Source organism: Salvelinus fontinalis, chromosome 20 (assembly GCF_029448725.1).
Source record: "Salvelinus fontinalis isolate EN_2023a chromosome 20, ASM2944872v1, whole genome shotgun sequence".
In the NCBI taxonomy this organism is placed as follows: domain Eukaryota; kingdom Metazoa; phylum Chordata; class Actinopteri; order Salmoniformes; family Salmonidae; genus Salvelinus; species Salvelinus fontinalis.
The window spans coordinates 27,779,029-27,795,145 of NC_074684.1; the positions used below are offsets into that span (position 1 = coordinate 27,779,029).

At 45.3% G+C, this 16,117-nt stretch overlaps 1 protein-coding gene across 1 annotated transcript in view; it reads left to right on the plus strand.

Annotated features, from left to right (window-relative positions):
- Positions 1-16,117, plus strand: part of LOC129817625 (rho guanine nucleotide exchange factor TIAM2-like) — a 66,241-nt gene that overhangs the window by 27,295 nt on the left and 22,829 nt on the right. The window contains exons 2-5 of the mRNA XM_055873055.1: positions 9,254-9,438; positions 10,067-11,368; positions 12,752-13,241; positions 13,561-13,736. Coding sequence (XP_055729030.1) covers positions 10,073-11,368; positions 12,752-13,241; positions 13,561-13,736 — 1,962 coding nt within the window. The 5' untranslated portion in view covers positions 9,254-9,438; positions 10,067-10,072. The remainder of the gene's footprint in view (positions 1-9,253; positions 9,439-10,066; positions 11,369-12,751; positions 13,242-13,560; positions 13,737-16,117) is intronic.

Genomic DNA, 16,117 nt, shown 5'->3' on the forward strand with positions numbered 1-16,117 from the left:
TCTTTCTGACAGAGAGCTGTTCCCTGGTTGCTGGGTTGCTGGGTTGCTGGTTCCAGGCGCCCAACCTCCCACCCTGCCTGCCTGTTCTACTCATACCAGAGCTCCTTTGTGTTTTCCCATGCTGCTGCTCTCTCAGTCCTCATCCCACCCACCACAACTCAGGTTGTCCCCCAAATGGCAACCTATTCCCTAGTGCTCTACTTTTGGCCGAAGCCCTATAGGCCCTCGTCAAAAGTAGTGCACTATATAGGGGATAGGGTGCCATTAGGGGGACAACCCCAGTCTACCTTCTCCCCATGTAACCCACCCCCAGCATGTCCCACCCCAGCTACCAGCCTGGGAGATGAGCTAAGGCAACATGTCTTAATGAAGAACTCTGTTGATACGCAAACTGTCTGCCGACACTGACAGCTAGGCAATTGTTTTGAAATGAATAAATGTACTGGCAGAGCGCAAGGGGAAAATAATTTCCGGGAATGTCTGGTGTTATTTGATCAGGCACTGCAAAGTAGTCAGTCAGTCACCCTCGGGCTTGGGAGAGATACAGCAGGATCATGTAAAACCAGTTTCTTTGTGTCTGAATAAAGAAGCTCAAAATAACACAGACTAATATGTGTGAGAGATGAGCGATGGATGTTAGGAATGTCCTCTTCCTGTCTGTAACCTTTCACCATCCCAGGCAGCCAGACACCTGTGGCCAACAATGGGCCCTCTTCTTCTCTCTCTGTCTTTCTCACCCTGTTCCTCTGACCCTGATCTTCCATGTGTCTGTGTGTGTATGTGTGTGTGTGCGTGTGTGTGCCAGTGTGTGTGTGTGTGTGTGTGTGTGTGTGTGTGTGTGTGTGTGTGTGTGTGTGTGTGTGTGTGTGTGTGTGTGTGTGTGTGTGTGTGTGTGTGTGTGTGTGTGTGTGTGTGTGTGTGTGTGCCTGCATGTGTATGTGTGTGTATTTGGGGTCTCCCAGCCCAAGTGTTGTATCATGGTCCTCTGTAGCTCAGTTGATAGCAGAGTATGTGAGCAGAGCTGAGCGAGGAGTGGAGCATGCCCAATTTGACTGGAGCGCGAGCGAGATTCCCAAAGGCTGGAGCATCGCCCGCTCCAATAGAGCTCCAATAGAGCTCACTTCATGAGCTCAGGGCATGCATGACGCAGCATGCATTTGTAGTCAGTCTACTTGTCTGCTGCTATAGCCCCTTGCTTTAGCTACTGTCATGGAGGTTGCTAAATATTTTCATAAAGAAACTGATAAAATACACAGGTGTAAAAATCAAGGTGATTTAGAAAGATGAGGACCAAGAGTAAGAGAGGGAGTGCAATGATGTATTGTCCACAACGAAAGAATAATTGTGGAATCTGAAAAGACATCCCAAAAGTATGATGCTGTACTTACTATGTGCTAACAGAAAGGGACGAGGTGGGTTGATAACTAAGTGTGTCATTGTAGCAAAGTATTTATAAACTAAAACTGAGATCTCTTAAAAGTTCAAAACCAACTGGTAGGTCCAGGTAGTCACAAAAATAGATGGGTGTTGGTTAAATTGTGATTTTAATTCATGGAATTCAGAGAGGCAGTTTTTTTCTGTGAGCTAGGAGCAGTTTTTTCTGTGAGCTAGGAGCAGTTTTTTCTGTGAGCTAGGAGCAGTTTTTTCTGTGAGCTAGGAGCAGTTTTTAGCCAAGAGGTTGGAAAGGATGTGGAGAGCCGGGGAGCGTTGCGCAGCGCTCCATGAACTCAACTCTCCTGACATACTCTTTGGTAGACCATGGCGCTTCAACACGACAACTGTGGGTTCGATTCCCGGGATAGAGGGAGACCACAGCAGAGTGTCCTGAGGGAGAGAGGGAGACCACAGCAGAGTGTCCTGAGGAAGAGAAGGAGAGAGGGAGACCACAGCAGAGAGTCATGAGGAAGAGAAGGAGAGAGGGAGACCACAGCAGAGTGTCCTGAGGAAGAGGAGAGAGGGAGACCACAGCAGAGAGTCCTGAGGAAGAGGAGAGAGGGAGACCACAGCAGTGTCCTGAGGAAGAGAGAAGGAGAGAGGGAGACCTCAGCAGTGTGTCCTGAGGAAGAGAGAAGGAGAGAGGGAGACCTCAGCAGAGTGTCCTGAGAGAGAGAGAAGGAGAGAGAGACCACAGCAGAGTGTCCTGAGGAAGAGAGAAGGATAGAGAATGAGAGCGGGAGATCACAGCAGAGTGTCCTGAGAAGGAGAGGGAAGGAGAGAGAATGAGAGAGGGAGATCACACCCGAGTGTCCTGAGGAAGAGAGAAGGAGAGAGAATGAGAGAGGGAGATCACAGCAGAGTGTCCTGAGGAATAGAGGAGAGAGAATGAGAGAGGGAGATCACAGCAGAGTGTCCTGAGGAATAGAGGAGAGAGAATGAGAGAGGGAGATCACAGCAGAGTGTCCTGAGGAAGAGAGGAGAGAGAATGAGAGAGGGAGATCACAGCAGAGTGTCCTGAGAAGGAAAGAGAAGGAGAGAGGGAGATCACAGCAGAGTGTCCTGAGGAAGAGAGAAGGAGAGAGAATGAGAGAGGGAGATCACAGAAGAGTGTCCTGAGGAAGAGAGAAGGAGAGAGAATGAGAGAGGGAGATCACAGCAGAGTGTCCTGAGGAAGAGAGAAGGAGAGAGGGGGCTCTGGGCTTTGTCTCTGTCAGTAGTACACATACTACTACTGACACAGTGTGGAGATTTGAAACCAGCGAATCACTGCTTTCTTAACAACTCTACATACACAGTATTATTTGAAACAACTTTATGATCATTTCTTTAATCATTTAGCATTTTTCTGTGAACATGTTCATTTACAATGAATAATTCCATTCTCAGTCTGATGATTCATATGTACTGTAGTCATAAACTAAACTTCAGCTTGTGTGTTATTGCAATATTAGCTCATAGCAGTAGATTTTTAGTTGGGAGTTCTTGGCCGCAGCAGATGGGTTCTAACGACATAAAGTTGATGAAGAGAACCTGTGCCAGGTTTTAACGGTCCATTTCGAACGCTGTTAGGTTGCTCTCTGTCTGTGCCAGCTCTCTATCCCCTCAAATGTTATTTGTCACATGCGCCGAATACAACAGGTGTTGACCTTACAGTGAAGTGCTTACTTACAAGCCTTTTAACCAAAAATGCAGTTTTAAGAAAAATATGTGTTAAGAAAGTATTTACTAAATTAACTGAAGTAATAAATAAATAATAATAAAATATAAATAAATAAAATATACAAAGTAAAATATATATATTTTTTTTAATTTAAATAAATAACAATAGAAATAGAACAAATCATTTGATCTGTTGGAGGGGGTCCAGGGTTTCTGGGATGATGGTGTTGATGTGAGACATGACCAGCCTTTCAAAGCACTTCATTGCTACAGACGTGAGTGCTACGGGTCGGTAGTCATTTAGGCAGCTTACCTTGGTGTTCTTGGGCACAGGGACTATGGTGATCTGATTGAAACATGTTGGTATTACAGACTCGGTCAGGGACAGGTTGAAAATGTTAGTGAAGACACTGGTCAGCGCAGGCTCGGAGTACACGTCCTGGTAATCCGTCTGGCCCTGCAGCCTTGTGAATGTTGACCTGTTTAAAGGTCTTACTCACATCGGCTACGGAGAGCTTAATCACACAGTCGTCTGGAACAGCTGGTGCTCTCATGCATGCTTCATTGTTGCTTTCCTCGAAGCGAGCATAGAAGTAATTTAGCCCGTCTGGTAGGCTTGTGTCACTGGGCAGCTCGCAGCTGTGCTTCCCTTTTTAGTCCTTAATAGTTTGCAAGCCCTGCCACATCCGACGAGTGTCGGAGCCGGTGTAGTACGATTCAGTCTTAGTCCTGTGTTGACATTTTGACTAATTGATGGTTCGCCGGAGGTCGTAGCGGGATTTCTTATAAGCGTATTAGTGTCCCTCTCCTTGAAAGCGGTAGCTCTAGCCTTTATCTCAGTGCGGATGTTGCCTGTAATCCATGGCTTCTGGTTGGGATATGTACGTATGGTCAGTGTGAGGACGACATCGTCGATGCACTTATTAATTAAGCCGGTGACTGATGTGGTACTCATCAATGTTTTTGGATGAATCCTGGAACATATAATCAAGTTTATTTTATATAGCCCTTCGTACATCAGCTAATATCTCGAAGTGCTGTACAGAAACCCAGCCTAAAACCCCAAACAGCTGGTAATGCAGGTGTAGAAGCACGGCATATAATAGTCCTATAGCTTAGCATCCGCTTCATCGAACCACTTCCGTACTGAGCCCGTCACTGGTACTTCCTGTATGAGTTTTTGCTTGTAAGCAGGAATCAGGAGGATAGAGTTATGGTCAGATTTGCCACATGGAGGGTGAGGGAGAGTTTTGTATGTGTCTCTGTGTGTGGAGTAAAGGTGATCTAGAGTTTTGTATGTGTCTCTGTGTGTGGAGTAAAGGTGATCTAGAGTTTTGTATGTGTCTCTGTGTGTGGAGTAAAGGTGATCTAGAGTTTTATATGTGTCTCTGTGTGTGGAGTAAAGGTGATCTAGAGTTTTGTATGTGTCTCTGTGTGTGGAGTAAAGGTGATCTAGAGTTTTGTATGTGTCTCTGTGTGTGGAGTAAAGGTGATCTAGAGTTTTGTATGTGTCTCTGTGTGTGGAGTAAAGGTGATCTAGAGTTTTATATGTGTCTCTGTGTGTGGAGTAAATGTGATCTAGAGTTTTGTATGTATCTCTGTGTGTGGAGTAAAGGTGATCTAGAGTTTTGTATACATCTCTGTGTGTGGAGTAAAGGAGATCTAGAGTTTTATATGTGTCTCTGTGTGTGGAGTAAAGGTGATCTAGAGTTTTGTATGTGTCTCTGTGTGTGGAGTAAAGGTGATCTAGAGTTTTATATGTGTCTCTGTGTGTGGAGTAAAGGTGATCTAGAGTTTTATATGTGTCTCTGTGTGTGGAGTAAAGGTGATCTAGAGTTTTATATGTGTCTCTGTGTGTGGAGTAAAGGTGATCTAGAGTTTTGTATGTGTCTCTGTGTGTGGAGTAAAGGTGATCTAGAGTTTTGTATGAGTCTCTGTGTGTGGAGTAAAGGTGATCTAGAGTTTTATATGCGTCTCTGTGTGTGGAGTAAAGGTGATCTAGAGTTTTGTATGTGTCTCTGTGTGTGGAGTAAAGGTGATCTAGAGTTTTATATGTGTCTCTGTGTGTGGAGTAAAGGTGATCTAGAGTTTTATATGTGTCTCTGTGTGTGGAGTAAAGGCGATCTAGAGTTTTGTATGTGTCTCTGTGTGTGGAGTAAAGGTGATCTAGAGTTTTGTATACATCTCTGTGTGTGGAGTAAAGGAGATCTAGAGTTTTGTATGTGTCTCTGTGTGTGGAGTAAAGGTGATCTAGAGTTTTATATGTGTCTCTGTGTGTGGAGTAAAGGCGATCTAGAGTTTTGTATGTGTCTCTGTGTGTGGAGTAAAGGTGATCTCGAGTTTTGTATGTGTCTCTGTGTGTGGAGTAAATGTGATCTAGAGTTATGTATGTGTCTCTGTGTGTGGAGTAAAGGAGATCTAGAGTTTTTTATGTATCTCTGTGTGTGGAGTAAAGGTGATCTAGAGTTTTGTATGTATCTCTGTGTGTGGAGTAAAGGTGATCTAGAGTTTTATATGTGTCTCTGTGTGTGGAGTAAATGTGATCTAGAGTTTTATAAGTGTCTCTGTGTGTGGAGTAAAGGTGATCTAGAGTTGTGTATGAGTCTCTGTGTGTGGAGTAAAGGTGATCTAGAGTTTTATATGTGTCTCTGTGTGTGGAGTAAAGGTGATCTAGAGTTTTGTATGTGTCTCTGTGTGTGGAGTAAAGGTGATCTAGAGTTTTGTATGTATCTCTGTGTGTGGAGTAAAGGTGATCTAGAGTTTTATATGTGTCTCTGTGTGTGGAGTAAATGTGATCTAGAGTTTTATAAGTGTCTCTGTGTGTGGAGTAAAGGTGATCTAGAGTTGTGTATGAGTCTCTGTGTGTGGAGTAAAGGTGATCTAGAGTTGTGTATGAGTCTCTGTGTGTGGAGTAAAGGTGATCTAGAGTTTTGTATGTGTCTCTGTGTGTGGAGTAAAGGTGATCTAGAGTTTTGTATGTGTCTCTGTGTGTGGAGTAAAGGTGATCTAGAGTTTTGTATGTGTCTCTGTGTGTGGAGTAAAGGTGATCTAGAGTTTTATATGTGTCTCTGTGTGTGGAGTAAAGGTGATCTAGAGTTTTTTATGTGTTTCTGTGTGTGGAGTAAAGGCGATCTAGAGTTTTGTATGTGTTTCTGTGTGTGGAGTAAAGGAGATCTAGAGTTTTGTATGTGTCTCTGTGTGTGGAGTAAAGGTGATCTAGAGTTTTATATGTGTCTCTGTGTGTGGAGTGAAGGCGATCTAGAGTTTTGTATGTGTCTCTGTGTGTGGAGTAAAGGTGATCTAGAGTTTTGTAGACGTCTCTGTGTGTGGAGTAAATGTGATCTAGAGTTTTATATGTGTCTCTGTGTGTGGAGTAAAGGTGATCTAGAGTTTTGTATGTGTTTCTGTGTGTGGAGTAAATGTGATCTAGAGTTTTGTATGTGTCTCTGTGTGTGGAGTAAAGGTGATCTAGAGTTGTGTATGAGTCTCTGTGTGTGGAGTAAAGGTGATCTAGAGTTTTGTAGACGTCTCTGTGTGTGGAGTAAAGGTGATCTAGAGTTTTGTATGTGTCTCTGTGTGTGGAGTAAAGGTGATCTAGAGTTTTGTATGTGTCTCTGTGTGTGGAGTAAAGGTGATCTAGAGTTTTGTAGACGTCTCTGTGTGTGGAGTAAATGTGATCTAGAGTTTTATATGTGTCTCTGTGTGTGGAGTAAAGGTGATCTAGAGTTTTGTATGTGTTTCTGTGTGTGGAGTAAATGTGATCTAGAGTTTTGTATGTGTCTCTGTGTGTGGAGTAAAGGTGATCTAGAGTTTTGTAGACGTCTCTGTGTGTGGAGTAGAGGTGATCTAGAGTTTTGTATGTGTCTCTGTGTGTTGAGTAAAGGTGATCTAGAGTTTTGTATACATCTCTGTGTGTGGTGTAAAGGAGATCTAGAGTTTTGTATGTGTCTCTGTGTGTGGAGTAAAGGTGATCTAGAGTTTTATATGTGTCTCTGTGTGTGGAGTAAAGGTGATCTAGAGTTTTATATGTATCTCTGTGTGTGGAGTAAAGGTGATCTAGAGTTTTGTATGTGTTTCTGTGTGTGGAGTAAATGTGATCTAGAGTTTTGTATACATCTCTGTGTGTGGAGTAAAGCAGATCTAGAGTTTTGTATGTGTTTCTGTGTGTGGAGTAGAGGAGATCTAGAGTTTTGTATACATCTCTGTGTGTGGAGTAAAGCAGATCTAGAGTTTTGTATGTGTTTCTGTGTGTGGAGTAGAGGAGATCTAGAGTTTTGTATGTGTCTCTGTGTGTGGAGTAAAGGTGATCTAGAGTTTTATATGTGTCTCTGTGTGTGGAGTAAAGGTGATCTAGAGTTTTGTATGTGTCTCTGTGTGTGGAGTAAAGGTGATCTAGAGTTTTGTATGTGTCTCTGTGTGTGGAGTAAAGGTGATCTAGAGTTTTATATGTGTCTCTGTGTGTGGAGTAAAGGTGATCCAGAGGTTTTGTATGTGTCTCTGTGTGTGGAGTAAAGGAGATCTAGAGTTTTATATGTATCTCTGTGTGTGGAGTAAAGGTGATCTAGAGTTTTATATGTGTCTCTGTGTGTGGAGTAAAGGTGATCCAGAGGTTTTGCCTCTAGTTGCACATTTAACATGCTGGTAAAAAATGTGAAAAGACAGATTTCAGTTCCCCTGCAATAAAATCACCGGCCACTTGGTGCTCCACCTCTGGAGGTGCATTTCCATGTGTGTTTATGGTCCTATACAGCTCATTGAGTGTGGTCTTAGTATCAGCGTCGGGTTGTGGTTGTAAATAGACAGCTATGAAACATTTGGATGAAAACTCTCTGGGTAAATAGTTTGGTCTGCAGCTTATCAATATGGCCGCTGTGGAGTTCTGCACCAGGGGCTCATTGTGCTTGAAGAATGCCAGGGTCAAGGGTGACGTGGGGGTGATGGTGCTTCCCCCGCAAGGGAGCAGGTGGCCTATAGGAGAGGCACAACAAAAGTGTTGACCGCCACCTGCTTGCACCTTTAACCATTCATGGTTTCCTTGTCTGCAGCGCAAGCCGACAACTCTGTCACAAAGCGCCCGGTTCCACAGTTCTGCTCACCGCACAGGTCCATATTCTAGGGTCCCAGCCGAGTGGCAGGCCATTGACTGGCTGAAAGCGCCGCCCATCAGCCTTTTAACACAGACAGCGAGTGCCGAATACAATCTGTCCCGCTGCTGCTCTGAATGACAGATGTGATAATGACTTTGCTGTTCTTCTGTCCTCCTCAACATTCTAGAATGTAGCCTAATGACTGGAGTCAACCAGTTACTATTTTCTCTGCCATCAGACTAGGTGTTTCCTGATCGGTGCTTCCTGTTGGGTGTAATTGAAGGGTTCAAAGGTTGTGGATGTGTTTAGGGTCAGCGGTGTGATGTATTCTCACCCTGCTTTGTGTAACCAAGGGCTCTGTCCTCCTTCTCTCCTCTCTTCCTCAGTATGAATGAGGCCAGGACAGGACAGGCATAGTGCTGCTATAGTTTACTGATGGAACATGGTGAACCTTAGGCCACTCCGACCTCTGACCCCTCTCTGTCTCTCTCAGGAAATGAGAACTCTGGACAATACGTCAAAAGTCTCTGAGGGTTTATCTGTTTCAGGAAACACTGGGGTTGATGTCATTGTATTTCAAAATGTCTGTAATTGTTTTACCTTATAGATATGTTCTCTTTCATCCTTATTAGCTTGATCTTGAGCTGTTGGGAGATTTCTAACTTGTGTTCTTTTTTAAAAGTTTAAATCGGACTTTATGAAGAACTCAGAGACGTTGCTCATGGTGATGCTTGAAATAGCCTTGTCTGATAACTTAAACTGAACGGTCTTAGAGTCGAGGATTTCTGTTTTTAAAAAGGAAAGAAAATTGCTCGGAATTCCTGAGAACCAAAATAAACAGGCGACAGAATGAAGTCCGCTTTTAAAAAGTCTCTTCAGCAGCTCAGTAGCAGTACGTCATGGAAGGAGGCTGAGTGGAGTAGGGGGTTGGCCAAGCCAAGGAACAAGGGGTGTTTAGATTTAGAGTGGGGGTTGCAACGGGGGTCCTCCTAACCACAGTGGGCTCACATACAAGGCAGACTGTGTGTGTGGAACTGACTGAAGTCCCTCCCTCCTCTGTTTCCCTACAGATGACCTGGAGACAGAGAGAGAGATAGAGAGAGCAAGCGAGTGAGCAGCTGTGTGTGTGAGTGTGTATGTGAGAGAGGTGCTGAGTTCTGAAGAGCTCACACAACAGGACAGAGCCCAGCTAGCGCTGCTGAGACGGACTATGCAGAGTAGTGTCTGAGTTTGTCCTGAGGATAGACACCAAGTGGTAAGATAACTTTACAGCTGGTGTGTGTATACTGTAGTTTGTTGTTTTTATGTGCTTTTGTTTTAATTTAACTTTGTGATTTAATTTAGTTTTATTAAAATGTATGTGATTTCATTTAATTGTATTTACCTTTATGTGATTTCATTTGATTTAATTTAACCTTTTTTAACCATTTAACTATTTGTCAGATGGCAGTCAAGCATCGATCATCAGGTCACCAGAATAAGACCCTCAATATTTATGGGAAAGGAGAATCAAGCTCATCAACTTGCACTTTCACCACCCTGTGAAGTTCATCATAACTTATTTCATCTGTAGACTAATAAACTACATGCTTTCCCGAGTCGTAGTGGGAGGACCACACACCATATCATCTCTTGACTTTAATATGATGGTTATTATATTAATATTTGCGCAAAAAGGCATTTCCACCACCATTTCCCGCATAATTAATTTTAGCGACACAAAATGACCCAGCCAAGTCGAACGAACAAATTCCTGTTTCCATCACAGCTGTCCTGACTTTTTATTTTATACGATATGACTTTACTGTGGATGGAAGTGTGATTATTGGCATTCTCTCTTGATTATCTCTCATGCTGATGTTTTGTCTTCTGCCCTACTACAGATCAGAATGGGAAACACTGACAGCCAGTACAGCAACTTCAAAGTCCCTGGGAAACCCAGACCCTGCTCTCTAAAGTTCCACTCCATTAAGGAGGAAGTCCTGTCCCCCCATAGCTGGTGGAGGGGCAGCGAGGGGGGCGGCCAGGGGTACAAAACCAGAAGCAAGGGAGGGAGGGTCTGCCTGCCCCAGCAAAAGATCACTCACAACCAGCCTTATGGCTTGTCGCAACACTACGAGCACCACATCACCAAGGAGGGCAGGGGACTGAGAGGGCTCCCAGGAGCCAAGCTGAAGTCCAGCTCTCCGCAGCGTTGTGGCAGAGGGGACAGCTCCCAAGTGACCAGGAAAAGCAGTGGTCATAACGGCTATGGTTTCCTGGAGAGTAGCAGGGAGAATGTGAACGGTCTCGGGGCTAACGGGCAGCGCACCTCTGAGATGACTTCTCTGTGTGAGCCAATAGAGAGCCGCAGCAGCCCCAAGGTGCTCCTCAGTAAGGACGGCAGCATGCGTGTGGAGTTCACCAATGCCAGGAGGATGTCTCTGGAGCCCCAGGGTCTGTCAGGCCACAGCCACAATGCAGTAGCAGCCCCAGAGCCCTCTCTGACTAGGACCAGTAAGGGTAGCTCGCTCAGCTCCGAGGGCTCCTGGTACGACTCTCCTTGGGGGAACACCACAGAGCTCAATGATAATGTGTTCACATGTAGTCAGACTGCAACGAGGGACAACAGTAGTGGCTACACCACCTACTCCTCCACGCGCACTGAGGAGACGGGCTGTGGCTTCAACACCTTCTCATCCGCCCGTACTGAGGACATGTCCCCGGGGTTCAACCCCAACCTCCTCTTCCAGACCATGGATAGTAATGGTCAATATACAAGCCGAGGGTTTAACAGCAACGGGTATAACTCTTGCTCTTTGGGCCGCACTGAGGACAGTGGCATCGGAGATTCTATGATCCTCTACCCGGAGCAGAGTCAGTTTAGCCTCATCTCTCCTCCCGTGTCCCTATCTGACCTCAGCATGGCGGCTACGTACCCCACCCCTCACTTCCAGGACATCCCCCAGCGCCGGACGTCGCTGGCCTCGGTGCTGACCCTGGACGTGGTCGACCAGGAGGAGAGCTCAGAGTCGGGCGACCAGTGCTACTCCTCCGCTCACAGTCCCACGCTGCCCTGCAGGAGGGTCGCCGCCGAGCCTACCCCCATCGCCGTCAGCAACAGCAGGAAGGACAACCTGAAGAGCCGCATCCGGCGCCTCAGCGACTGGACAGGAAGTCTAAGCAGGAAGAAGAGAAGACTACAGGTTAGGAAGGAGGGGAAGAAAGGGGAGATGGAAGGAGGAGGGGAGGGTACATAGTAAAGGGGGTAAGACTGGACATGTACTGTAGACTCTTTATCAGATGACCTGTTGCCAGTTATCTATGACATGAGACTGCTGGCTGACTATGTGGGCTGGTCATCTCATTGTTCAGGTTGTTTTGGTCAACGTGATTGGCTGATGGCCGTTGGCTCTTAGATTCAATCAGATGAAGCAGGACACTGCAGTGTCACAGGAATGTCTCTCTGTCAAACCTCATCCTATGGCTGTTAAATACTATCAGGCTCACAGTTGACAGACTGGAGCCTTGGAGATACTTGTGTAGATTGTTCTTTAAACAAAATCAAGCTAGTGAGAGAAACTCTCTGAAACACTACAATGAAAGGAAAACCCCCACAAAAGAAAGTATTCTAACAAACGTTTCAGAACCTTATATCATTATGACAGATGTTATGTACGTCTCCTTAAGGCTTTGTGTTGAATTTGAGGGGAAAGATTTCATAGGTCAGAAAGGAAATCTTCCCTTCTTCTTTTGTCGCCGGAGAACGTTAAATTAGGCCAGAGTCACACATGACCGAGCATTTCCAGCATTACTTGAGCTAAAATACTGCCGTGAACAGCCTTTATTTGTCGACAGTGGACAAGAGGATGTAATCAGGTAATACTGGCTATGTAAGAGGAGCCCTCTTCCTTTCTCTGAAAGGAGAAAGTGTTTATTGTTCGCTATTAATGAGAGATTACGGTCGCCGTTCTACTGAACCAGCGATGTTAGGAAGGGCTTTGTCTTGTTCCAGTGGGAATGGGAATGAATTAATCGATACAGCATGTAAGAGCTTTATGTCAGTGGGTCAAGACTTGAGAGTACTCATTCACACCCAAAGATACCTACACTATAACTAATTTACCCTTTCATCTGTGGGCCTGATTCCTTTTGGGTCGCAATCTAAGACTAGGTCCTGGTTTTGTTAATTTGTTGGTCACAAGAAACCTTTAACGTGTTTAGGCAGGGCAAGTCACAAGAATGTTTGGATAATATCCATGTGTTCTGTTACCCGTACCAGGGAAATTCCAGGCTGTTATTATAGGGGACTGATTGTTGATGTTAGAGTATCTCACGATACATTTCATATTGTTTTCTAATAGAAATAGACAACAATTGCCTACTGTTCAGGAAATGGTAGTCGAGAAATTGATGAAAATGTGCCTCTTCTGTGTCCCTGATCTTGTGATATTGTAAGATTATCGTTTAACTTTACACACAAAGGTCAAGTTAGTTAGCTATTCAGACTTGTTTTCCTCCTCAAAACCATCCTGATCTCTCTCTCTTACTCTCTCTCTCGCTCTCTTACTCTCGTTCTCTCTCCCTAGGAGCCTTATGGTAGTGAGGCCAGTGAAGGCTTTCTCATTGGAGTGGATCCTGGGTTAGGTGACTCCAGCTCCCAGGTAACTGGTCCAGTATGGAACTCCCTCCACACCCAGACCCTGTCAGTCCGCTCTGGGGCCTCCAGGAGCCAACAGAGCCACAGTGACGCCTTGCGGCAGAACATCTATGAGAATTTCATGCAGGAGCTGGAGACAGGAGGCTACAGCGGGACGGAGCGGACCGAGCCCTCGGAGGATGGAGAGGGGGAGGACATGGGAGGAGCAAGGGGAATAGGAGGGGGGGAACAGGGGGAGAGTAGTGGCAGTGGCTCCCTGGGCTCTCTGGAGCAGCTGGACCTGCTGTTTGAGAAGGAGCAGGGGGTGGTACGCAGGGCCGGCTGGCTCTCCATCAAACCCCTCCTCACCCTGCATAAGGACAGGAAGCTGGAGCTCGTGGCCCGCAGGAAGTGGAGGCAATACTGGGTCACACTCAAAGGTAGGGCTCCCTCCGCCTTCCACCTACACACGCTGGAAATAATCTGTAAAACATACAGACAATAGGGCTACATCCCAAATGGCACCCTATTCCCTATATAGTGCACTTCTTTTGACCAGAGCCCTAGTGCACTATAAAAGGAATAGGGTGCCATTTGGGATGCTGACTAGGTCCCCCTTGGGAAAGAAGTCTTCTGACCACCATTGGACAACCTGGTTAAATATAGGTTGCATGCACGTTGTTAGATATATGTTCTGTAGGTATTCCCCCTTAAAGCTGTGTGTTAGCTGAAGCCTCCTCTCCTCTCTGGTGCATACAGGGTGTACCCTTCTGTTCTATGAGACCTATGGGAAAAGCAGCTGTCCCGAGCAGGAGCTGTCCCCGCGCTACGCCCTGCTTGCTGAGGACAGCATTGTCCAGGCGATCCCTGAACACCCCAAGAAGGAGAACGTCTTCTGCCTGAGCAACGGCTACGGAGATGTCTATCTGTTGCAGGTACGTTCTACCCGAAGCTCGGATGTACAGTAGCTATACGCGCTATAGCCTCCATACCCAACTGGCAGACCGCAGACCAGATCTGGACCCAGGGTGATTTAAAAAAATATATATATTATAATATTTTTTAACATTTTTTTGCTGGGTCAGGCTTCGACCCCTGGTATCATTTAAACACACATAAGACAGGGAAGAATGCATAGAATTGCAGTAAATTAGCTTTAAAACAGAAGAAAATAATCTCTGCCCCATGGCAAAATGTGTAGAATTGCTGGAAATTAGCTTTAAAACTGCAACATTTTCTCTCCGCCAACAAGACGGGTGTGAACAGTTTGGGGTCGCATGGATTGTGAGGTGGGGGTTTGTTACCACGCCATTAAATTACATTATCCATCTGGACCTTTGCCACCTAGGAAATGTGTGACCGGACCTTCTCAAATAGTAGTGGAGTACCCCTGCACTATCGTATGCACTGTGAACTCTGCACAATAGCCTGGGGACGAGGTTAGTTCCACACAGACTGTTGTGCCATCAATGGAGGCACCTGTCATGTTTGAATCTGCAGTACGTCATCATGTTGATGCAGTCTTTACAAATTGGACATTATAACACTCTGAGCTTGTCTCTTGTTTATTTGTAGGATGTTCTCTTTTTCTCACAGTGTGAATGGCTGGGAAGAAACATTTTGGGGGTTTAATGGTTTTCTGCTGTATTTCCTGCTCCTGTCTCACAGGCCCTGGTGACAGGGTTGTGCTTTCTACTCAGACTGCAGTCTGTTGAGAGGGTTTGTAACAGCTCCTGCTATGGGACAAGCACAAGTATGGACTTGTGGCTGGACATCTGCTTTTTAGGATTTTCTGTGCCGTTGTTTTTGCTTGGTAATGACTACGTTGGTGTTGATTATGTCCTGTCTGGGTGTAGTGTCAGCTTTACAGCTCCATTGTTACAGTGTATGTTCTATAAGAGGGTGAAATGGCAGTGTTGGGAAAAACCTCCCTACTGGCTGATCTGAGTAGACTAGTCGTGTATGATTTTTAAAGGTTTGAAATTTTTATTTCGCCTTTATTTAACCAGGTAGGCCAGTTGAGAACAAGTTCTCATTTACAACTGCGACCTGGCCAAGATAAAGCATAGCAATTCGACACATACAACAACACAGAGTTACACATAAACAAACGTACAGTCAATAACACAAAAGAAAAATAGTGTCACGGTTCATGAATCCACTGCCTCCCTCTCTCTCTTTCTCTTTTTCTCTCTCTCTCTCTCTCTCTCTCTCTCCCGTGTTTGTGTGGGCGTGGTTCCCAATCTCGGCCTGATTGTCTGCGCCAGCTGGAATCACTTATCTTCCCTTTATATGTTCTGTAACCAGTGTTTCTTGTTGTCAGATCGTTGTTTCTTCCCTGAGGTTGTGTCGTGTGTTCGTGCTCATTCTCTCGCCGCCCCTTGTGTGGATTATCTTCTGTGCTCCTTCCTACCCATCCGGACACACTCCCCTGGATTTCTCTGCACGCTATCAAGGAAGATGCGCCTTAGTTCCTGGGTCGGATTCCGTCTGAGTACAGTCTGTCTGTCCTGTTGCTGCTGTAAACTGTATTCATTAAACCATCGTTGCTTGCATCTTGCATCCGCCTCTGTATTGTCACAAATAGAAAGATCCTATGTACAGTGTGTGCAAATGTAGAAGAGTAGGGAGGTAAAGGCAATAAATAGGCCATAGAGGCAAAAATAATTACAATTTAGCATTAATACTGGAGTGATAGATGTGCAGATGATGATGTGCAAGTAGAGATACTGGTGTGCAAAAGAGCAAGAGGGTAAGTAATAATGTGGTAGTTGGGTGTGCTATTTACAGATAGCGTCAATTAGTACAATTAGTGTGGCTAAATGCCACACTAATTCCCTATATAGTGCCCCGTGGGCCCTGGTCAAAAGTAGTGCACTATGTTAGGAATAGGGTGCCATTTTGGATGCATCCAGTGTGTCTGTTTGGAAATAGGGTTGTTTGCCTCATTTTTCCACATTCGAGAGGGAAGGTCTTTTCTCTTGAATGTGCATTACACTCAGTTTTACGAGCGTTGAAAGCACCTTCTTTTTCTCAGAGAGTAACATTCATTTGATTCAGTTACCAAGTGTTTACCAGACACACAAATCACACCGCAGGGCTGTATCTACCCAACATCACCATGGCAACGGGGAAACCTTGGCCTGAGGCACTGAGGGAGTGAAGCCTTATAGTGAAAGTGATGAATGTGTCAAGGGGCTTTTGTTTGGCACTTAAGGATCCCCATCTGGGAATAGAGAGAGAAAGCAGAGCAATGACAACCATGTTCCCCTGCCCTTCCCTTAGCCTGGCACTGTGTCACCTGGCTCCATGTTCC